The sequence below is a fragment of the Achroia grisella genome, unplaced genomic scaffold (assembly GCF_030625045.1).
Source record: "Achroia grisella isolate CSIRO2021 unplaced genomic scaffold, CSIRO_AGI_Agris_v1 utg821, whole genome shotgun sequence".
NCBI classification, from domain to species: Eukaryota; Metazoa; Arthropoda; class Insecta; order Lepidoptera; family Pyralidae; genus Achroia; species Achroia grisella.
This window is the reverse complement of record NW_026713035.1, coordinates 2,383,414-2,409,687: the sequence shown is the minus strand read 5'-3', so window position 1 is coordinate 2,409,687 and position 26,274 is coordinate 2,383,414. Positions and strand designations below refer to the sequence as shown.

Here is a 26,274-nt window from a genome sequence, read left to right as displayed (position 1 = left end):
TTATCAAGTTGATTTCTTGACTTTCCAAAATTTTATACGTACTTATTAGCTGGTAGAGAATGCTTTTTTTGTTCAATAAAGAATAAATTAAAATAATATAAATATATAACTCAACTACATCTCTCTGTCTACGGTAACACAAACTGGATCCAAAACTATCAGAAAACTGAACAACCGTAATACAATATGTATCTGCGAAGCCATATAGTTTCAGTATGGTATATATGAATATCAATAAAACATAAGGGTTTTGTTACGAAATAGTTTAATTTATTCCTCGGGGATCAAACCCGGGTCTTCACACCGAGGTCACAAGTTACGTTATAGGTTCTGCTACATAACATGACAGAGATAAATTAGTGGAGAAACGGATTTTGGGTTTATTTCGACCTAAGTAACATGATATCTCATCCAAGGTTAGATAGTCAGAGAACGTAAATATCTACTCCATCTCTGATTACAGTTACGAGACTATTATATTGTTAGGTTTATATTGACTGTTATTATTTTTACATATAATAAAATCGTGATGAGACAAAACGCGAAAGTCCTTCGGAATAGCAACGCATGAGTGGTATCACGATCGTCCACATGATAACTGGATATCCGTATGTATATTGGCGACAGTAACTTATCATCAGGTGAGCCATCAGCTTGTTTGCTATTCCTATTACATTAATACAAAATATTATGCTATGGGTTGGCCAACAATCACCCTTATAAGAAACCACGATTTATTGTCGAGATAAAATTTGCAACAAAATACTACGTCCCAAGTCTAAATATTGAATTTATCAAATTGTATATTCCATACAGGTGCTAAGTTTTAAAATTGAGTTCCGACCCAGTTCATATAGTGGTTAATCAACCTTAATCGAGTTGGAAGTCGAGTCGCGTCTCGCAGTGCATTTATCATGGCGAATCTAGTTACACGAGACTGGAGGACAATATGCCGTATATTAGAACAATTTATCTTTGTTTCTGATGTTATCTTAAAGTTACCTTGACATAATGTAGCTGTATTGATAGCAGATATGGTACTCACAGAGATTTATGGTGACGGTTGTTTATGATTCAATTTAGCATTACAAACCTAATTGTCAACTACGTACATATCTGAGAAATAGTCAGTAAATACTGTGCACGACGCATCTTTTTTTATATTACTTATGTTTTTGTCTATTTTTTAATATAGAAAAATGTTATATGTCAATTACATTTACTTTTATATATACCTATTATTCTTTTCTAAAAACCGTCTTTCTGTGATTATATTTACCAATACCAATACCTATATATACAGTCGAAGGTTCTCAGGTATAATAGCAGTAATAATTATTTATTAATTTAATTGTCTATATTCGTTTTACCTTATTACGGTTGCTAAAGAACAGTGCTAAGTTTAAATGGAAATAATTATTTGTTTTTATTTCCATCAATACGGCTATATATATGACGACACCTGAAATATAAAAATGATTCAAAGATTTAATAAAAAATCTAAAATCACGAATTCTTTTTATTCTTCATTGTAATTATAATCGCATTCGCTCAATACTTACTCAACTAGGAATCACTATTTACTGGCTATTTATACTACTCCAATATACTATTTCATTACTATAAAGTCAAAAAACGAATCTACAAGTGTTAATTAACTTACACTTAAATAACCGTACCATAGATTTTGTAAATTGTATTTATTCTCCAATAACCACACTAACCATCAAACGTTACATAAGGACGTTACATATTAAACCAAATACAAGAGACATATGTATGTTAATACGAACTAATCCTACAAATAGAATGATTATGATTTCAGGGCATAAAAAGATAAAACAGATAAAGATCATTTAGAGTCTTAAAATAGACATAAAATACAAAGTTCTGGAAAACCCTAAGCAATTGTACTATAGAAATCATAATTGAAATTGATTAATATATAGAATATACTGGCAAACTAGTAAGCTTAATAATTTATTAATCAGCTATTACATATTACCATTACACATGTCGGGTATTCTCCATTAATTACAGCGAATCCAGCGCTGAATGTACATGTTTCAGAGAACAATGCCTAGATTTCAATGCCCGTGGTACGGCATTGTTAAGACTTCTGACTTTACCCATTGCAAGAGCCGAATTAACTAATTTAATGGCACACTGTGCCCTCGGTTTTATCTGTAAGTGAGTATATAATTAATTATTAAAAAGTGCGTGCTTATAATTTGTACTGCGATTTGTGTCTAGCGGTACTGATAGGAATATCGATTTACCATTTTTATACCACAATAACAAAGCAAACACACATAAGCCCATGTATGATTAATGGTTACGATAGTATGGACACCTAAGCACCGACACCGACCGTTAAGAAATCTTAATATACCATCTTTAAAGATTATATGGTGCAGGCTCAAGAACCACCAGTAAAATATTTTTTGAAAGGTAATTTGTAACTTTTTGCTGGATAAAAGCAATGGTAGACTATTCGCATTAAGATATATCATCTATATAAATACTGCAGAGTTTTAAACATGTGCAACGCTCGAGAACTGCTGAGAATGCCGTCATTAGTATAATGGGAGTAGAGTAGACTACATAGATAACAGCCTAATGTAACAAAAAATATTCTAACTCAACATTTTTAATACCTAATAATATCCGTTGTTGAATTAGTTAAAATTTAGATGTATCCGGCCCGAGGGACCAATTTCCTTGAAGCTCTACGCTTTGAAAAGATGAATCGATATGCGGTCAGCGATACTACGATCTAAATGGTTAAGAAATATGTCATCGAATTGGAGTGGGAAAACTTTTAAAAGAACTTTTATAAGATAATATAAGTCTAAGCGTAATTTATTTAACTAAAATTAATGCATTCATTCCCAGTTAATGCTATTGGGTGACCTGTATCATAGGAATCTTACGTAGACATGTTTGCACACCAAATTTGCAAATCAGTTAAATTGTTTTCAGGGATTTCGGTTGGAATTCTCTAGGCACACCGTAGAGTATACATTTTCATAACGCTATGGAAATCACGTTTCATTTTGCGAGCACAGAGTCAACTTTATGAAATTGATGTCCTTTTGCATGTTACTATTGAATATAAAGCTATTTATCTACAAATTTATAAATAATAGCTGTTATTACACATTAAGTTTATTATGAAAAAATATTAATACATGTAAAATTTTGCCAGATGTACATTTTCTTATGATGATCTATGTAGTAACGGAGTAAAAGGAATACAAAACAATGAAAACTCAAACAAAGAATGAAGCTAAGTATTTTATAAAAATGCAAAAATAAACGGTTTTTTCCTTTTATTTTCACATACAATGCTATTATAAATCCTCATTGTTTTCCCAATTGGATAATGTGATTCTTTGCAATTTCTTCTACTATACATTCATTCGTTCTTTTTTTTTATTTTATTAAAGAATAGTGAACAATATTAAATCCCTATGTAAGTAAGTACTTATCTATCTGTGTGTGTGTTTGTGTTTGTATACTTCCATAATACCAGGCTTAGTACGAGACACAACATCATTACCGATTCGTGTGACAATGATCCCAGGATTATGTATTAAGAGGATGCTCGCCCTAAGAGTGGAAATGTCTGCTATACCTGTTAAATTTCAATATAAATTAAGATCAGTCAGTCAGTTCGGAATGACGTCAAAATTAGTTTTCACACGACTTGAAAAATATGTATGTGAGCTCATATACGAGTACGTTCTAAATAAGAATTTATGGTTTTATTCTACTGAACAAACAACAAACAAAGACATTTCGTCACACTAAGATGAATATAATTTGTTTTGAAATCAAATATAAAATGTTGTTTTGATTTTTCGAATACATTCATATCACAAAATAATGGTATGGCAATTTTAGCAGGCTTTATTACCAAAGTCAACGTTTAAAAATCGTATTTAATAATTTATTTTCTTAACACCGTAAATGACGATTTTATAATCGTTTCAATTTCTCCAAATCCTGACAGTTAAAGCGGTTGTCAAAAATACGAGAGGCGCAATCTTAATTCGCACAAAAACTTCTAAGAGTCGGATGAAATAATACGCACTGCCGTCGTATCGTGTCACATTTATATCAAAGTTTTAAATTTAATACCCGTAGAGGCAGTTCAGAATTATCTGCTTAATTTGGGCACTGCTGAGTGTCGGTGAAATATTAAATAGATGGGATTCATTTGTCGGACATTATGAGCTTAAACTCATTGCATTATAAAACGTTTTCTAATAATAAAAAATAAATATTTATAAAAGTTTCATTTTTAAAGACTAAAATTGTTCAAAGAAAAGATAACTGTAAAATGTCATATGACAGACATTATATTATTTTACTAATCTTTGCATTAAAAATTCTAGTAATATTTTCTTAATTATTATTTCGCCATTGATGTGATAATCATGTAATACATAAATATTCGTGATGGAATAAAAATACTGTAATTAGCTCAACAGAATATCAGCTCATTTCTAATATTTGTGAAATGGAGACGTCCTACTTTGTGCACTAGTTCAAATAGCTGGCAACTACTGGACACTATTACGGAACAGTTAATGAAACGTCTGAGGTAAACAACTGGGGTACAAATACAACTGATATTGACAAGAAACGAGCTATCTCAAGCAAAGTCATTCATTTTAGTAGGTATATAAGATACATCTAATATATATAGAAACACTATTAAATATATTTCATTTTCTATGACTAAATTACAAAATTGGAATAGATACCTTTTTGTCCATTCGAATAATGTGATTTAAATCGATCAATGGACAAAATTGTAGTTAGATAGATAGATAGATATTAGAAATTAATACCTAATAATGTTATTAACACTCATAAGAGTATTGATAACATACGTTCAAAAGTGCTAATACAAGACATGATAATAAAATATATGAAAATCCGGATACGCACTATTAAAAAAAAAACATACGATAGAATTAATAATATAATAAGTTCATCTACTCTCTCTTATCATATTACATATTAAAAGTCTTAGTAATACATTTTAAAAAATCACAAATTATTATATATTATGAAGCATGTGAAGAAAGCTATAAAAATAAAACATCATTTCTTTCACTCGCTATTTCCATTTAGAGAGATACGACAATGCACATGCGAGAAACGATGCATTTCAAGTAGCCCCTGCAGTTTCAGAACTAGACATGAGATTTTGTACTGAAATATATCCAATGCAACTATGTCACTGGGTAGCTGTATATTGAGTTTCCATGTTCCTACTTTACATGTGCTTACTTTGATGATTTTAAATGGATCAGTAGGTACAGGCTGTTCGATTTAATTAGTATTTTTTCATGTTCAGGTTCAAATCATGTATATAAAAATTAATGCTACTCGTATGTACGTAAGGCCGAACACGATAGATCTATGTACATAGGTCGCAATACTACAGGTCTCAACACTTGATGATAGCCCAAAACCCTCAATAATAAAAAAATATGTACGTTTTTTGAGAACAATGAACCGAATTGGATATCTATTATATGTTATGCCTTTAGGAACAGATCATTTCAAACAGTTAGCTAGAAAATCAGAGCTCGTTAACATTATATATAACCTATATCAATCTGGATATAACGTAGGTATATTCCAAACATTGAAAGAATTTCTCAACGCGATACAGTGTTTCGGAGTTTACATTTATTGTATAATACTCATAATAAGCAGTTTCAGAAATATTGCGCTGACAAACGTACATACCTATAAAAAATTTCGCGTTATAAGCGCTCTTCAGTTCTTTTCATTCGTAACCCTGAAAACATTACGAGCAAACGCCACGGTGCTTACGCTGTCATCTAGTCAGGGGAGAGATCTAATTATGTTATAATAACATGTCATCTTAAACTTGACAACATTCATTACGGGGAGTTGACTCTCATTAAAGCAAGCCGGAGCAAATTGTGTTTGCAAGTGCAGCGAATTTGTAACCGAACATAAAACTGTAAGATAAAGGACGTGCTCTATTTCTCTGCTAGTTAGGTCTTGATTAATAATAGGATATGGACGTGAGTTGAAAGAATTTGGGGATTTGTGGCGAAATTACTAAACTTTTCATAGAAGTAGGTTGATCTCTTCGACAAAAATTTTAGGTCAGTGAACGTGAGTTTTTAACGTTTATAAAAATATAATCCATCTTCGCTCCTATACTATAAGCCTGCTTATAAGTTTGTTGCATAGATAATATAAAATCACAATTTGATTATAGAAATTAATATTTCATATACATATTTAGTATACAACTATAGCTAGAAATATGGTCTAGTGGCATCAGAAGAGTTCAGAGGAGAGAGAATCAAGGAAACATAAAAAGCATCTCTTAATTTATATTTACTATTGTATCTCCAGTAAAGCTAGACTAATAAGGCAAATTAATCAGTTACACTATAGTAGGGGCGCCCACTGTCATGTTGGATTCCAATATACTCAGCTGACTGTGGGCATATCAAATGTAGCGTTCACTATATTCGACAGCTGACAAGGCCTCATGATTGTTTGGGAACGGATTGTCAGCAATGCGGACCACTGGCCCTATTGTACCATATATCGGGTTCAACCATCTGGAAACCATCGTGGTTAATTCGCGACGATGGACTATATGTATGTCCCTCCCATTCCATTAAAAATGCATCGACTGTCACCAACTGTCAGTGATTATAGTAATAATATATTATTATTTTTATTATGTATATATATATATAGTAAATACTTGCTTTATCTAATTATAATGGCAAACAAGCTGACGTCCCAACTGATGTCATGTAGTAGCAATCGCTTGTATACATGAACATCGCATATATACTCCATATCTCTTGTTCTTCAATTAATACTAAGCTTACAAAAAGCAAACTGCAAGTATTTCAGCGCGGCTCATCAAGGTTACTTGATATCCGGGAGTTTGTAGCTACTTTGCTACCCAGAGGCTAAGTATGGCCATTCAAAGAGGCAACGCTGCCAGTATCTTGGGTACGTTGCCTCGATGTACCGCGATGGATTACAATGATTGGTATTTTTTTGTAACTATTCATTGTTTGATAAATAAATCTATACAGCCGCTTGGCAGCTACAATTTTTTAGATCCTCTGTCTAAACAAAGATCGTCGCAGACAAATTTTAACAATGTAAAGCTTATAATATATGCACATTCATGAAAATTCTTTCTATTTAACATACTACATGGTACATTTGGGACATTACCAAAAGATATTGTTAAGAAGAAACAACACTCATATAAGTTTGTGAGAACGCGGCCAATTTACATCCACAATTGTAAGCATGATTAATGGGGGAAGAAAATTGGGCTTACCTCGTTAAGCAAGTCGTATTAATTTAAAATCCATAGGGACTTCACACAAGACCCGTAAGGCGCATCGCCTTATAACTTTCACGAAACTTTGCCCTGATAATTGAAAATACCACACACATTCTAGTGGATAATAATGGTGTTGATAGCCGAACTTGAAATTAGTTACGACTTTTCCGTTATATTATTTAAAAACTGGCTATTGCGTCTGAAAAAAAATATTAATAATATTAAAGTAACAAAAAAGATTTTGTCTAAAATACGTATAAGAATTAAATATATAGATATTTCTATATATTTAATATAAATCAACATATATAGATATTTTTTACTCAATTATAAAACATTAAATTTATTAAAAAAATATATCATTATGATACTCATGAAGAGATAATGAAAGAAACAAAAATTGATTTCAAAAACAAACCTAGTATAAAACGTTGTTTTAAAAAAAATATGATGGGACGGTGTCTAATGTATAAAGAATTTTTAGTATCGGTCTAGAATTTCGAAGCCTATTCAATGCAAACAAAAAAAAACAAATCTTTCCTTTGTATAATATTAGTATAGATGACAGGACTTAATAATAACATTGTTACGTCCAAATAGATTACAAAAGGCGTTGTCGCAGAATCATAATAAATCCCGCTTACATTGTTTCAAAACATAAAACAACAGAATTATGACGTTAATCCTACAAAATTTTGTTGCTTATCCAAATAGGTAACTTAGCACGATGTTGCGAATAATTATATTAAATTAGACATTATATAGGGCTATATATTACATTAGGGCTTATAGCCCTGTAATAATATGAACCATAGAATCCTAAACACAAAATAGAAAGTGACTTCATTAGATTCTAAGCTATTCTACAAATTTAAGTAGTATAAAGATATTTATGTTAATTGTTCGATCAAAAACGGCTAGCCTAAACAGTTATGCCTACAGATTTTCAACATATACATACATATGTGAATTATACAGAAGGACTCTATTATAGATTCCTTCTGTATAATTCACATCCACTAAGAAATCATATTTGGATAATTCATCCTTATAAAATGAAGGAAATTTTATAAACTTGGCATTTTTTTAATAGATCTAATTCATACTATTATTACAAATACGAAATTATTTAGACAAATAAATGGCTGAACGGAGATTATAACTGGCTGTATGGGCTGAGTCCTTTTGCCTTTCCCTAAAAAGGGAAAAACCGAACCAAAAAAAAATATGAAGGGGACGGACATACATAATCCTATCTTTTATTTCAATAAATAATCTAGAAAGAAATGAAACAAGAGATGAAAGTTTGTACAGTTACGGAAAACAGCACAGAATAAAAATTTAATCAGAGTATGCTATTCTAACAAATATATACTCGTATACGTAGTTATTATTTACCCGTGCGAAACTAGAATGGTTCTGCAGAGTTCCGCTAGTACTAATATACAAAATGCCGTGGCACCTTCATAAATTGATATATCTATGGATCTAGATATGATCTTATTTTTATGGTCTTATTTACGCCCCTCATTCGCTAGAAAACCGTTGAACTGGCCTAAATAGATAGAAACTTATACGAAGTACTATCAGAAATCTGAGGTTATATCCGTACAATATATTATTTTTTATACAGAATATTTTAACAGAATATTCATAATATTCTGTTTCGACTACAACAATTCTGTTTACGCGGATACCAACTAAAGTACTTATGAAATTGTTCCTACAATTCAGTGAATAATTTTTCGATGAATTGTAAAAACAGATTCTCAGATTAAAGCTAGTTAAAATAACAAATTTATTCTAAGCAATATTAATACTAGCAAATGTGAGTGTTTTATCTGCATGTCTGTCACTTACTCGCGAAAAGGCTGAACGGATTTTAATAGATTACATGATCTTCGTAACCTAATCTTAGATTATATTAAGAAGACGGACATAGGTTAATCTTTTCTAAATCTAAAAGAAAAGCAGAGTAAGTCGCGGCTAACTAACAGCTAGTACATCAATAAAAGGACGCATCAATCTATCAACAAACAGTCTTTTCTAAATCTAAAAGAAAAGCAGAGTAAGTCGCGGCTAACTAACAGCTAGTACATCAATAAAAGAACGCATCAATCTATCAACAAACAGTCTTTTCTAAATCTAAAAGAAAAGCAGTTTAAGTCGCGGCTAACTAACAGCTAGTACATCAATAAAAGGACGCATCAATCTATCAACAAACAGTCTTTTCCAAATCTAAAAGAAAAGCAGAGTAAGTCGCGGCTAACTAACAGCTAGTACATCAATAAAAGGACGCATCAATCTATCAACAAACAGTCTAGCATACAAATATCATACATTCATGTCGTTTCGTTCTAACACGACCACTTTTCTATATTTGAAAATCATAAACCACGTTTTAGAGCGAACAAATGTACCTCTGTAGATGGCATTTCAATACACAACAAACAAATCTTTCACGTCCTAGGTAAACGTAACGTACGTAATAGTGTTACGGAATTTATGGTAACCCTACCCCTGAGATGTAAATGAAGAGATACGGGCGCATAACATAAAACTTTTATAAGAGCAACATACGACGCGGCACGTAAATATAATATTCTTCGATACGTTCCAACGAACTTTAGCAATATGAATAACTTCAACATTTCTTATGACGATTTCTCTTTCCGCAGATTTAACGGATACAGTTGTTGGTTTTTTTATTATTTCGTCAAACACGCGATATCGAAACCGAAAACCGACTGCAGTGTGCCCTTGATTTTCTAGAAATAAAATGAGATAATACCTATATTTGAAGGTAACATTCTAAAAATTTTAAGTTTTTATGTAGATACTAAAAATACACGTGATTTGGGGGTTATCTTAAACCACACCACACATCACTTAGGGCTGTTAAAAAATGCTAAAAAACATCAGTTGGTTAATGGACAAAACACATATATCATCTTCTAATCATATCTAAATTAATTATTTAATCTCACCATCCTTGTAAAATATTTCATAATAATTTTCAAAGTCAGTAACATGTTTTACAATACACTGTATAGTTTAATAGCTTCACTGTCATCTCTACCTTGCAATATTTTATGGCTCATAAAATATACATATTTGATAGTGTAATAACGCAACGGAAAATAGACGCAAGACAAACATTTTAAGAATATTATGTTCTTAAAATGTTGTGTTACTTTACTTTAATTTATCTAGTGATGGTACAGCAATACCTCCATTTCCGTAATTGCCTTGTGTAAATGTTGCTAGCAGCTACTTTTTTTTTAATGTAACTCGCATACCAAATAAACTAATGGCTAATATGGCGGTAAGTGCCATCTCCTATATCCATCATCATTTAAGCCTGAGAAACCCCTTTGAGGTACGCATTTGACTTGCCTTTAGTGAATACCCTCTAATTTCACCTGTTTATAATAATAGTCCTAAATACCAATAGAGGATGACCTCTGAGCATTATGAAATGCTTCCAGTAGTAATGGTCAGGTAACCCTTTGAGGTATGCATTTGACATGCCTTTAGTCAATACCCTCTAATTTCACCTGTTTATATAAACTTAAAATAATAGTTCTGAATACCAATAGAGGTTTCCGCATTGAATATATGTAGCGTCACACACGGTAATGGTAGCGGAGTTAAACAAATATAAATCATTAAGTAGTAGTACATCATACTCCCTCCGATTGATTCCCAATCCAATTCAAACAGGTATCGAAATTATGATGGCCCGACCGCTGGTTCCCCTAGTGGCGCCCTAACTACTACTAAAGTCGTGTCAGTCAGGCGAGAGTAGGCCTTCGGCCGCTCCATAAGTCCTTCCGCGGGTTTGGAGTGCCATGTGCACTCGTCCCCTATCATCCGGTAAAGCTATGACCAACAGCATTGGTTTAGTCCGAAAAAAAATACATCAGACTGCACCTTCCTGGACCATACCGTCACAAAGTATTATAACGTGATATATTACTTTGGTGACATAAGAATATTGTCTCTTTAGTTGCGTGGACAGCTATTTTCCAACACAGTTTATCCGGAAATCTTTGTTGTTTATACGTCCAAGTTATGGATATTGAATTTTGTTTGAGTACGGCCACTCTCATTTCGTATTCCTAGCGTGTGTGCTCTAATAAAAGTTTTGTAAGGGGAAATGTAGGTAAATAAAGGTATGGGTTTCCTGTTATGTTGATAATTTTAGATTCAGTTTAATGTTTTATTTTATTCCACAAGGAGTAAACTCTATGAAACGTAACACGATTCATTGATAATTACTGTCATTGAATTCTGGAGAAAAACACAAAATAAAACTCCCGCAGGGTCGACAAAAGCATGAAAAAAAAATGTAAAAAGGATGGCCAAGCTGACTTTATATAAAAAAGAGAAACGACATATATACTAACTGACAAAAATTATATGTAGTATTGTAATTGTATATTATTAGGTATGTATTTTAATGTAAATTAGAACTATTTGCTATTTTATGAAATATATATTCTTATAGTCATAACAGGCATATATGTATTTTGAAGAGAAAATAAAAAAATGGTCATAAAAATTTTGACAGTATATCTACATATTTCGCCGTATTTTGATGATATGAATTATTCACTATTTATTCAATTTCAGCAAACGAGTCACCGACCGCTTTAGCGTTCGAATATTTCGCTAAAACTTTTCACTTTCAAGTATAACAAGATACCTAAATAAAATTACAAATGCAAATAAGTTTAGAAGAGTATTATTCAAATTGTTACTAGATAAAAAAGTATTAATGAGATGTCTGGAGAGAGAAATACACAGAATTCTGTAGCCAACACAACTATTACAATTCTGCTTGTTGATTATAAGTAATACTTATATTTATTAGTACACATTTTCTTTTGGACAATTCACATAACGTGATGTAGTCCCAAGATAAGCATAACTTGTATTATGTTTACTAGACAACTCATATAACTACTTTGATCATTTAACATTAGTTATATATATATGAAACAGCCAGACCCATACAGTCATACTGACTAATACAAATGTTTGTTACACGTACGGCGTGGAATCCGTGACCATTAGAAGTAAGGTGTGCTAAACCACTATGGTAGTGTAGTCGTCCGTGATTATTTGAATGGCAAGCAAGCTGATAGACAGCCTACCTAAAGGTATTGTTGTAGTTACCGCTTACCTGATGGTACCATCACGTAAGCGGTAACTATAACAATACCTTTTGATTGTAAGTTGGGGTAGTAAGCCACTAGGCAACGTACCTCGATTTATAAAACAATAATATAATATTCATTCATAAATAAAATATATTCACGCAATGCCAACGGATGTAACATCAATAACCCCTGACACAGAGAAAGGATAAATTGTACGTGAATTTAGATAGTAACATTTCCCAGAGCAACAGCCTCTATATTGAATTTGAATACAAAATGTGTAGGAAGCGATTTCTGATAAGCAAAATCAAAATTTTTGTTGGAAGTTGGGACTTACGTATTGAAAATCAAACTTATGTAATAAAACTATATCATCTGTTTAATTCAGTTTTATATAGTAACTAGTAGTTACCGCAACTTCAATCAGTTTTTTTAGATGAGTGGACTGTATGTGTGAGATGAATGAAACAACTGATAAAAAATTATATACTTATAATGTGATACGAACAGAAACAGTGAAGTGTGAAAATAAATATAATGAGAGGAAAAGAAATAAATGTGAATCTAAAATTGTAAAAAAAAGACACAAAAATTTATAAAGAAATAAATATTACAGAAATGTGAAGTGTGAAAATAAAAATAATGAGAGGAAAAGAAATAAATGTGAATCTAAAATTGTAAAAAAAAGACACAAAAATTTATAAAGAAATAAATATTACAGAAATGTGAAGTGTGGCACAGATAGCGTGGATAGACAGAATTATATATATCGTCGATAAAAATCCTAATACACACCAAATATTGATTTTATAGTATTTATTAATTTACTTGCATTAAAAATGTATAACATAATAAACATAAGTTTAAAACACAATGTAAATGATTACTGCAAATATATAAATATCTTAAATCAAATCTGTTGTAAATTGTTGCATGCCGGATAGGGTGTAACAGTTGATACATATACTGTATCTAATGTTATGCCACCTACAAATTAATATACCCACACTGTTAGCAATAAAAAGGAATGTGTGCTGGGAAACATAGTAGAAGTGAAACTTCAACGGACAATACGATGGTAATGTTTTTTGTGATCGAAAAATCCTAATACAGGATGTATTTTGCTTCCTGAGTACCCTGCTTACGTGGCGAACTAATCATGTGGATAAAACGGTAGCGCTACTGAGGTACTACACTACCCGCCGCCAGTTCTTAGTATCCGCCGCCCCTATTGCTAAGAGGTCAGCCCGTGAAATGGGAACGCACAGTGCGTTACCTAGGCATTGATATTGAGGTATATAATTTTCCCATTGACATAGATAGATGTAATAAACACTAAAGAAACTTATTGTAAATTTAGTAATGACATATTGTAATTTAAATAATGTAAATGAAATATTGTAATGGGTGAAAACTGTGATTGGTACAGTTTATGCTGTAAATAATATAAATGACGTAGTGAAGTAACTTGAGACAGTCATGCTCGCTATAAAGTTCAAACTTGTGGCGGCGTGGTGGCGGGGTCGATGTGCTCCCTCTAATATGGTCGAATGCAATGATGGCTGGCTCGTCCGTCATACTCGTGAACGGATGCTGCTTGTGGGGACTGGTCGGTTCTGATAGCCTGGCGGTCGCCTCCAGCGCCTGCCGGCACCGCTGCGGACCCTCGGCGGCCGTATCTAGTTATATATATAACACGTACTGACCTTGATGTGAGGCAGCGCGAGCACCCTCCGCAGCTCGTGTATGCCGGCGGCGGTGGCGGGCGTGGCGGCGGCGGGCGCGTTGGCCGCGTGCCGCAGCCTGGCGGCCGCCTCCAGCGCCTGCCGGCACCGCTGCGGACCCTCGGCGGCCGTATATATATATATAACACGTACTGACCTTGATGTGAGGCAGCGCGAGCACCCTCCGCAGCTCGTGTATGCCGGCGGCGGTGGCGGGCGTGGCGGCGGCGGGCGCGTTGGCCGCGTGCCGCAGCCTGGCGGCCGCCTCCAGCGCCTGCCGGCACCGCTGCGGACCCTCGGCGGCCGTATCTAGTTATATATATAACACGTACTGACCTTGATGTGAGGCAGCGCGAGCACCCTCCGCAGCTCGTGTATGCCGGCGGCGGTGGCGGGCGTGGCGGCGGCGGGCGCGTTGGCCGCGTGCCGCAGCCTGGCGGCCGCCTCCAGCGCCTGCCGGCACCGCTGCGGACCCTCGGCGGCCGTATCTAGTTATATATATAACACGTACTGACCTTGATGTGAGGCAGCGCGAGCACCCTCCGCAGCTCGTGTATGCCGGCGGCGGTGGCGGGCGTGGCGGCGGCGGGCGCGTTGGCCGCGTGCCGCAGCCTGGCGGCCGCCTCCAGCGCCTGCCGGCACCGCTGCCGACCCTCGGCGGCCGGCGCGCGCCCGCTCGTCACCACCACCGTACACGCGATGCGGTCGTACACCTGTATAGCGGCAAACCAGCGTGAAACCCTATTCTGTAGATGTATGCATTATATAAATAACATACTAAACACCTTTTTTATAATTATACTTATTTAATGATTTCTCTATTTCAATTTTCTATATAAACAATTACAAAAAACAATCATTGTAATCCAACGCGGCACATCGAGGCAGCGTACCCAAGATACTGGCAGCGTTGCCTCTTTGAATGGCTATACTTAGCCTTTGGGCAAAATAGCTACCAGCTCTCGGGTCACAAGTAACCTCAATGAGCCGCGCTGAAATATATGTAAGTATAATTATAAAATGACATATAATAATTTGACATACAAAACCCCTATTACAAATTAAATGCATTTTTTATAAACACATTTTTTTTATATACTACGATAGTGGCAAACGACGGTCTGATTGTAATTATATACTAAAATTATTTTATTATGATAGGTATTTAATATACTATTGAATAACCTATGCTTAGTTCAAAATTAAATGGTGCTGTGTGGTACAACCAGAGTTATATAATTACGTTATTAATTTATAAAATAAATAAATATTTATTTGATCTCTAATTAACGCATTACATAATGTAGAAAGAAAATAATAACTGTAATTTATTCAAGTGCATATTTAAACCCAGTCTTTTAATTGAATTGAATAAGCAATCAAATGCCTACATATATTCAATTGCATGTGTTATGATACTGTACAAACATATTTTGCAAAGAACATTCCGCTAACTTAGATAAATGAACTTGATAATTCCAGAAAAACGAAAGTTGTATTTTCATACTACTACTGTAGTCGTAGTCATCATTTTTACGTCAGAATAAGCGCAGTGCACTGGAATGAAATTGGAGATAAAAGAACTGGGATGTTCTTTTAGTAGCTGTATTGGTATTCTAATTGAATGTATTGATCTCCAACAAACGTAATTTTACCTCTAAAAGCGCCCTCAACTGCAAGTCATCAAGTACACTATGAAACAAATCAGGATCCATGAATGTTGGTCCATCCTGCAGTACAGACACGTCGTCCAAAGATTCCACGACTAGATTAACAGCTGCAACAATATAAAATTTATTATACAACTCATACTAAAATATACATGTCTACCAGGTGCAGCCTCGAATCTAAGCACCATGCAACAAATTCGAACTTGGCAGATGAATACACATCTCATCATTAACGTATCTTTGGCAACTTGACCACTAACAATAAGACGTCAAATAAATTGTTTGTGTATTTGAAAATGCCCCAATAATTAACAGCTATACTAATTGGACAAATTGTATGTTAATATGAACTTAATTTATATTTATGTATATTCTAAAAATGTTGGCCGGAGGGGCAGGGCGGTGGAGTCTTAGTGCAGTGTCATTTTTTAGATTTTACCATGCCTCGAAAAAAAAAAAAAATCCGAGACTGACCAACAAAAAAGCCACCTGCTTTTTACAAAAAAAATCGGATACCTATGCTATAAAAATTACAATCAATATTAAGCAATTTGACTTTTATTATATTCTTTGAAAATACGTCAAAATTTCCATACGTTTCTATACAGTTATACATAATTTACTTCCAATAGTTGCTAGTTCGATTCCTCGCACGTTACAAACATTTGTATTTATGTGTATGATCATTTGTATCGGTCTGAGTGTTTAAAATGTATATTATGTATATATTTATAACAAATGAACCTACGTATTTCTATCAGTTGTCTAGTACCCATAACACAAGCTTAACTTGGGACTAGATGGCGCTATTTAAATTATCTAGGGTTATCATTATTATTATCATAGCAATGTAAATAAGGATATCAAATTGAGAATGCGTTACGTTTTTAAATCACTTAAAAAATATAAATACATACATACTAAATATAGACACTTAAAAAATATAGATAATGCTTACCAGCAGCGTTTGCCTCTTCCAACATGACCTGACGGCGAGCAGTCTGCTCTTCGTCCTCCTCATCATCAGCAGCCGCAGCACCAAGCGTTGCAGCCCGAAGACGCCGTCTGCTGTTGAACTTCTTCAGTTCTTCCACTGTACCGGCTAGGTGAATACGGTTTTGCTTGTCACGGTCCTGTAAAATAAATTTGTGTTATTAATGTTAAATTTTCAATTTATCTATCTTCATCATAGATGCCGTACAAGTCAGGTATAAAGAAGTTAGTGTCATTAAATTCTATCCTTACACACAACTCTCCTTATACATAGATACATTATATCCTTGTCAGTATTGGTCACATTCATGTGACTAATGTCACTCTAATATAATCTTTAATGTCACTTCTTTACAATTTTACATCTAGAAATCATTACATTAACAAAAACAAAAAGCAGTCACAACATTCGTTTTATTTCGTATTATAATATATATTACTTTTTGATGTGTCGTCATAATATTAATCACTCTACCTACGCCATGTCACACAATGTCACACCTCGTCAACCCACGTCCAATCCCTTGGTATATGACGAATATCATGAGCATCTATGCGATAGCCTAACTTGGTATTTAAGAAAATGTTATAATAGTAATTACTTACCCTTATCCATCGATGATTAAGGACCTCTTGGATGTTTATTCTTTGGGTGTGGTCCACTGTGAGCATACGTTGGACCAAATCTTTGGCAGCATCACTGACGTCATCCCAGAGGGGTGCATCGAACTGTTAACGACCATGCATATTGAATTCAGCATATAATTATGTAAACAGAAATTAGAAAGGTTCAATCGACAAACAACAAACCGCTATAATGTCGCCTGTGCGGTTTAGAACCCACAGCATCGTGTTCATAAAAGAATATTAGCTGTAGGGCGGCAGCACCCCCGTGATATCCACAGACTAGAGTTACCGATTACTATCCGGTGGATCATATGTTTTATTATCACCAATATTGCATTAACAACATGACAATTTCAGAAGATACGAGTATAAATTGTATGATAAATATAACAAAAATATTTGATCCCATACATTTTGCCCGAATATTAAAGGAAAATGTAAATGTATGGGGACCATCTAGGGCAGCCTTAAATTTAAATAAAGAAATCATCACTAAGAATGAAAGTTGTTAACGCTCCAGTATATTTAAAAAAATTAAAACTCTTTTATGTTGTTAGTTGAAAGTTACAAAGACTTTTAAATAAATCAAATCTGACCCTCAATCTCCCACGGCAGATCGCTTCAAACAGTCGTTCTCTAGTGCCGGTGAATGGCAAATATCCAACCAGAAGCACGTGCAGTAGAATACCAGCGGCCCACACATCCACTGGCTTGCCGTATAACTGGCTGGAGACCACTTCGGGAGCCATGTAGTGAGGAGTGCCGATACGACCTGTAATAGAACGAGTTTTACTACTTGGTTGTAATAACGGACGTGAAGTCATGTTTACGAATAAGAAAAGGCTTATGTTAAGGAATAGACTGGGTTGGATGATAATGATTAAAAATATATAATCTCAATGTTTATGATCATGTAATCGAATGAATTATCATTAGAATATTTCTATTTACCTTATTTTTACTTCATATAATATTTAAGTAATAATTCACTCTTGTAAACTAAAAAAATTGAAACCATACTGACCTATCGATAGCCTAGAATTCCAATGTTCAATAAAAATATATATATCATTTCTAAATTGGAATATCGAGAAATAATATATTATTAAATAATTAGAATTTTCATGCGAAGTCTTAAGCCTTTAGTATATTCCCAGTTTTCGTCATTCTTAATTTGGTTAAGTTCAAGGAATATATGAATTGTATAATTAGAACACCTCATATTTGCCTTATAAATACTCCAATTAGCCAAAATACAAACTACATAAAAGCAAATAATATTATAAAATGAATTAATAAAAATATAACTTAAAGCGCCATCTATACACAAGAGAAAGCATTACGTTTGACCCACATAACTTCTATACTCCATCTAGGGTATGTTTGCGAAAGCTTTTCTACCAAATTGTAATTGTATGCCCACATTATTTATATATATATATTATTAGAAGCTAAACAACTTTATTGATACACTGTCAGTAGCATTAGCGAGCTATTATCGTGATAACTGATTACAAATAAATTAAAGCCAATTCAACCATCAAGCACAGGAGATATGAGACATGAAATGAAATGATAATCACAATAAGAGCTCAGCCACACTTATTGAGTGCTTATAAAAACATTACTGTGACTCAGTGTTACATTATTAAAGAAAAATTAGAATAGAGAAGAAATCACCAATTTTATATAAATTATAGAATGTCAATAAACAAACATAATGATAATTTTCACATGTTTTTCTAATGCCATTCCATTATTTCGTTACTACATCACCCCTATAAAAAAAAAAAAAATTATACAAAAACAAGTAAGTGCTTTAAATTATCAATATAGATATTACGTTTTGTTTTTAGGCGTTCAAATCGTGTTTAACATGAAAAATAAGTCTTACCTACAGGTGCTGTTAATAAGTTAGTCATGACATATCAACATAAATATCTTATTTAATGAAATTATAGTAGACGATACAATGATTTTGACAGGGTACACCAACAACTATCACATTTGTTATATCAGGGGGTTAGTTATAATGAATTTAAGGGAGGCTGCTTGCTAAGAAAAGTTCGCATTCTCAAGTCAAATTGTAATGTATTTTATTATCATTCAAGTATATTGTTAGTTCAAATAGGATTATATTGCATTATAAAGCTTATTTGTTACGATAAAACAAATAATAAAATATACATATTCTCACTACTATAATAACAGACAAAAGTAGTTGGGAGCCATTACTGACCACGTTGCCAATAAGGGGAATACATCACTTGTTACCTTCACTAATAATATTTGAATCCAAACCCTATTCAATCTTAAATCTTTAAAACATACTAATTGAAAAAAACAACAGATTTGACGTTTGACATTGCGTTTCCTAGCAAGGGCGGCCTCTTTAACAAAGATTATTAATGTGAGGTGCTAATGCATAATATCGGTTAATACGTGATCCGTTTAAGCGAATTTGCACTTTATTGTCTGTCGCAAAAGACATTATGGTGTTATATGGTGATATAATGACTGGAGACAGATGTGCGTATGGAAATTGCACATAATGTCCATGCAGTTAGGGTACAACTTCACTGTGGAAGTCTTACCGTACTCATCTGATTTGAGATACGCTTGGCCCATAGGACCCATTAGCGGTCGATTGTCCATCACCAATTCTGTACAATACAATTATCTGTCTTAACTAAAACTTAGAATTATTATTGGCGTTTGCAAATCAATTAATATAATTATATTCATGATGTTGGATTTAGATTTATTTTATTTAAAAAAAATATGGGAATGTCAAAGCTAACAATCCACCTAAATAATGGTGATAAAGTCATAATAAAAACACGACCAACATCATTGACATTTCAATAGATTTATTTAAATAAAAATAAAGATTTTTTTTCAAAACTGTAATGTTGTCTATATAAAAATAAATTCAAATTGAATATAGTTTCATAAAAAATAGACTAAATTTCAATTAAATGAAGAGATCATATAAATAAACTTTCTGTTCTTAGTAATTAGTGTAGTAATTGGTGAAAAACTTGGGAACATTTTTTCCTCACTTTTATTTACACAAGCATAAACGGTATTAGCGTGGTTTTTCTTATGCAGTTTTGTAGAATTCATTACAGTAAAAGAAGGAATATAAACAAATAAAAGTAGAAATTTGAAAAATGTTCTACAGTTAAATATATTCCAATATACATTACGATTGAAATATTAATTTTTAACAAACCTCAAGAACAAATTCAGACAAATAAAGTCAAGAGAAATGATAATTCGAGCAATCAAAAACTAAAGCGGCAAATTGAGTTAAATAATTAAATACACTAATAATTATGCAAAAAATCATACATATATAATAAATACTGAAAACATATCAATTAGTAAATTTCAAATCTATAAAAAACACAATACTAAAGTTGCAAATTACTAGCAAAAAAAACGGAAGCTACACAATTTCTTGATAGTAACTATTTATTACGAAAATCCCCTAAAACAACGGAAAAGGTCTTTTAATATTTTTAGTAACACATATTTAGAATCATCCTAACGTGATCCACCAACTGATAGTCCCCGACAACATACGTCAACAAGCGTAGGTTACTGGAAAGCGATGACTAATCAGGACCACCTAAATAGACGATAGAAATCACACTCTACCGCGACGTAACTTTTAATCATCTATTCATACTACGACTGATTTCAAGATGGACACAGAAAAATAAAATGTAATTAAAAATATATATTTGCAGCAAACCTGGTGGTGCGCGATGTGATGTCGGCGTAGGAAGTTGAGCGGCTACACCGAACCCTCCAAGTTTCACAGGAGCACAATTATCTCGACCAGCCAGCAACACACAATGGGGCCGAACATCCCGGTGCACTATGTCGTTCTCATGACAGTACCGGAGCGCTTCCAGTATTTGACGCATGTAGTGGCTGGAAATTGACAGTCCGTATCATTTTCCATCAACTTCAAAATATAAGATACACTTTGGCTGATAATTAAGGTTTCTTAAGAGTCGGCAACGCGCACATGACACCCCTGGTGTTTCAGACGCCCATAGATAACCATTTAACATCAGATGGTCCGTATGATGGACATGGTATATTTCTAGTAAAGAGGCCTCCATTATTAACAATATTACACTGACTTCTGAAACACAGGTATTTTCTATACCTACCTCAGAATTCAGGGACTTCTTAATTATTTGTATTATTTGTATTTGTAAAAAAAAAATATTAGATATTAGACAATAAAGATAAATATTTATTTCCCGGAAGTTTATATACCTATATAAAAGTATCAATCAATTTTTAAATGGAAGATATTTTCAATTCCATAATATAAATAACTGGGTGTTATTCAGTTTAAGTATAATATCATAAGTTAGAAATTCCTTTACTTGTTTCAGATTATGTTTTCTTGAATTTCCAAATAACGTTAACGATTTGGTAGAACCAATATTAATACTATACACATTAAAGCCTCATATACCAAATTTAAAACACTTGGAACTTAAAAGAGTCATACAACTTTCAGATATCTAAATATATATGTATAACTCAAAGGTGACTGACATAGACATCTATCAACGCACAGCCCAAACCACTGGAAGGATCGGGCTGAAATTTGGCATGCAGCTATATGTTATGACGTAGGCATCCGCTAAGAAAGGATTTTGATTAATTCTACACCCAAGGGAATAAAATAAAAGATGAAAGATTATATGAAACTTCATCAATTTTAAACCGATCGGGCTTTGCATGCCTAAAGCTACTATGTTGTAGGCATCCCCTAAGAAAGGATTTAGATAAATTCCACAATTAAGGGTATAAATTAACGCGAGCGAAGCCGCGGGTAAAAGCTAGTATAGTATAAAGCGGTATTCTATCTCGACTATTATATTTGTTGTTTATGGCGAAATAAAAGAAATACTTCCCCTTAGTGATGTAACTTACAACCACATATATAAACCATTTATTTTATTTTAGGTAACTGCAGTTTCAAGATATAAGGTTTTCTACAAGGTTTCAAGACTTGTTTAAGCTCACATGATGATAATCACACTATGGACAACCCGCTATCATGTCACACTCGTGACACAACTCATGCCTTGCCATTCCAGATAACTAAGATGTCGGGCCTTTGATCATATAATTTCACTGACTTTTCTCACTTTACAACTGATACAGCTTACAAATCAATCTACACCCTAAATGTATACTTTAAACTAAAAATCCAACATACCAAGCTACAGCCTCACTATAGACAAATCCGGCACTTGCCCTGCGCACCACTTCAAAGCAGAGGTCAGAACCGTCCATACTGAAAAATATAATACATTCGTTATGTAAATATTATACTGTTCAATTTAGGTACATATAAAATTAAGAAAAACTACTTTTACTACATTATTCTAATTCTAACACAAGAGAAGTGTAAGCTTGTAATATCTGAATGTTTATTTATCCATTAAAACTTTATACATAGATAAACAAGACATCTGGTACATAGATAAACCATAAAATTGTGGATTAACACAGTACATATACAGATATTTTATTCTCATTTGGTTTTGGATATCCACAACATTTGTTCTTTCCTAAATTATTAATTTATAAAAGGAAACATCCTTTTATAAATATTCTCAGCAAATATTTATTATTCCGTGAGAATATTTATTATTTATTATAATTTCGAATTTGATAATACTTACTATTCAAACACCATGTACAACATTCCTTCGGAACTGTATGTCTCGAGAAGTTCCACAATGTGTGGATGCTTCAGCATGTGGCATATTGTAGCCTCTCTTTTGAGATCTGTAACATTATATCACATATACATACACAAACATTCATATTATTCCATTCATAGATATAGAAGACAAAATTACCTCAAACTTTAGTTTTATTTTAATGTTTGTTGCACATTTATTTTGTATTTAAGTTTAGGGCTTAAGCCCTGTTATATATATATAAATAATTTTATACCTGCAGTACTTAATCCAGGGCTGGCGGTAAATCGTGCCACATCAACAATCTTCACAGCAAACTGCTGCCCAGTTTGACGGTGGACACAGCGGCGGACCAAGCTGAATGGTCCTCTGGAAATAAATGATCAAACTCATCAGTACAAATATATTATTTTATGGATAATCATGGAATGGAGCCCCCACATGCGCTACTGGTTTACGCTGGCGGGGCAACAGTGGAGGATAAGTATGGGGTCATCAGTCCACATTACTAAGAGTCTCCTTTCCCCCCATGCATCAGTATACTATTGATTCAATAATATTCTCAATCATTTTATAAGTTTTTTTAGTAGTACATTATAAAAAGATTTCTAAATTCTTATACATACATAAAAGCCTTTTATACACACACAACAGTATTTTCGACTTTATATATAAACAAAAAATATTAACTTTGTGAGTCTCATTTTATTTACCAAATATTAGATTGTTTTTATTTTACTTAATTATTATTTTTATTTAAAATAAAATAATTCATATTAAGTAAGTATATGTAAATTAATAAGTAATGGTGAATTTAAATATATCTATTTCTAGGATTATTAAATTTAATTTACTCTTATATATAAAATAATAAATTATTAAATACTGAATATTTTCAGTTAAGTAATTGTGGATAACTGAGATATTGTTATAAAACTTAGATATGAACTAAATTAAATTCAAAAACTTAATAACATAGGGGAACATAAGGTCAGTGATAATGCAATTAACTAGAAATCATTGTTTTATAATTTATTATCTATGCTTTCAAAGTGTTTACAACCTTTTACTGAACCATAGCAATCATTAATGACATAAAGTATTACTTAACAACTTATATCATTACAAATAAAAAGCAAAGATATCTCTTGTTTAAACAAATTGAATGACAATGTGATTATTTAATGATACTATAAGATATACATAGTGAATTAAAAAATTTATTTATAATATACTAGCAACCAGCCCCGGCTTTGCAGGTAGATTATGATTTTTTTAATTCCTCACCTTATACTATAACAATGTATAATACATGTGGTATTATACATATAAACCATCCTCTTTAATCACTCTTTTCATTACTGAATAATGGATTAAAATTCATTGAATACTGTATAAAAAGATGTAAGGGAACAAACAGTGGAGGCAACTGTGGTTTTATACTATGTGAAGGTTATTGTATAAATGTCTTAGTGTCATGGCTTAGTGGTTTCCTACCCTAATTTATACACAAGAGATTGTGCATTCAAATCTGCCGGCACCAAAATCTTTGACAAGTTAAATACTTCTGGTGATGAAATGTAGATTTCAAATCATAAAATAATCTGAGAAAAGACAGTAGGTTCGCCTTCTAGATTACATAAACTCTTCATTGAATTCATACCTATTTTCATTGAAATATAAAAATGTATATGTATATGTCTAATATAAAATTTATTGTGTTATTTATAAATTAAAATAAGATACAAAATTAGTGCAACCAATGTGTAAGACACTGGAATTTAAAAAACATAAATATATTAAAAGAATTTAAAATTCTTTACATTTAATAATATTTTTATTATTTTTTATACTTATTCATTTATTAATAGTAATTAGTATATCATGAAATAGTGATATGAAGTACTTGATATAGTAGTATGTGTATTTTACTTACTTGCCAATAATTTCACATAATTCATACACATCGTCGAATAAAACTTCGTCATCAGCCATTTTGCACACAAACACAGTCTACTAGGTTTCAGAAAAAGGTAAAAAATATCATTTTAGCACAGCCTTCGTCCAGAGAATAATATGGTTACGCCCCGAGACGATTTTCGTAAATTACAAGGACACTATAGATTAAATGAACACCAATTGATATCTCATGAGGAAGTCCCGTGTCTCGCTACTAAATAATACACAAAAACCCGTGATGCAACTTAATTTGTGCATTTTTAAACAAAACTTGGGAAATTCGCAAAATACTGGATGCGAAACTGTAAAACACTGTATACACAAATTATCACTATTCACAGTTTGAAAACATAATAATAAATTACAATAAAGTGACGATTAATAAATATTAGCAAAAAATTTAATAAAAGATAAAATATCAATTTATATCAGAATATATATTTTTTTATTTACTTTTGACATTCCAGGGGTTGCAAAAATTGGGAATGAAGTTAGCGTCAAATTTTGTGTTGCCATAATATCGTGACGCGTATGCCTACAAATATGATAAATATGTCGTGGGTCAGAAATCATCACAGTACCTAATTTAAAAATATATTAACCAAGAGTTATATAAATTATATTATATATATTGTACAAATAATGTAGTTAGATCACAAATGTCAACGGCTTAAATGCAGAAGACAGTGAAACATATTATTTATTATACCTTCAACCTTACCTGTACTTCAAGAATAAACAATTTGAATTTGACCTTGATCTTATATAACTTCGTATATGTACCTATTACTTTTAGGTCAGGGTATAATTTACAACACGCCAAACATTTCTGATTTTCATAATCATAATGTAATTAATATTAGAATTATTAAAACCTTTAAGTTGTCTTATATTCAACTATCAACTTTATCTCCTCAGATAAATAGAATATGTTTGATTCAATGAACAGAATTAAAAATTGACTTACATATTTAATCAATGAGATGATTCTACGGGAAATTAAGGTTTTAGTAT

General features: G+C 32.7%; 1 protein-coding gene and 1 long non-coding RNA gene across 2 annotated transcripts; both read right to left on the bottom strand.

The window, feature by feature from the left end:
- Positions 1–3,574: 3,574 nt before the first annotated feature.
- LOC131852005 (uncharacterized) lies at positions 3,575–7,561 on the bottom strand. Its single transcript, XR_009357907.1, has 4 exons — positions 7,373–7,561; positions 6,450–6,626; positions 5,770–5,821; positions 3,575–3,637 (listed from the first exon to the last, which is right to left on the bottom strand). It is a non-coding gene; the product is annotated as an uncharacterized LOC131852005 (long non-coding RNA).
- A 5,960-nt stretch (positions 7,562–13,521) lies between these two features.
- On the bottom strand, positions 13,522–25,705 carry LOC131851952 (peripheral plasma membrane protein CASK-like). The gene is made up of 15 exons (XM_059202511.1): positions 25,238–25,705; positions 23,558–23,670; positions 23,281–23,386; positions 22,812–22,889; positions 21,318–21,499; positions 20,152–20,220; positions 18,154–18,329; positions 17,537–17,659; positions 16,896–17,070; positions 15,923–16,044; positions 14,783–14,980; positions 14,604–14,732; positions 14,425–14,553; positions 14,250–14,378; positions 13,522–13,530 (listed from the first exon to the last, which is right to left on the bottom strand). The coding sequence occupies exons 1-15, from the start codon at positions 25,294–25,296 to the stop codon at positions 13,522–13,524; spliced, it is 1,797 nt and encodes a 598-aa protein (XP_059058494.1). The 5' UTR covers positions 25,297–25,705.
- Between the last annotated feature and the right edge of the window lie 569 nt (positions 25,706–26,274).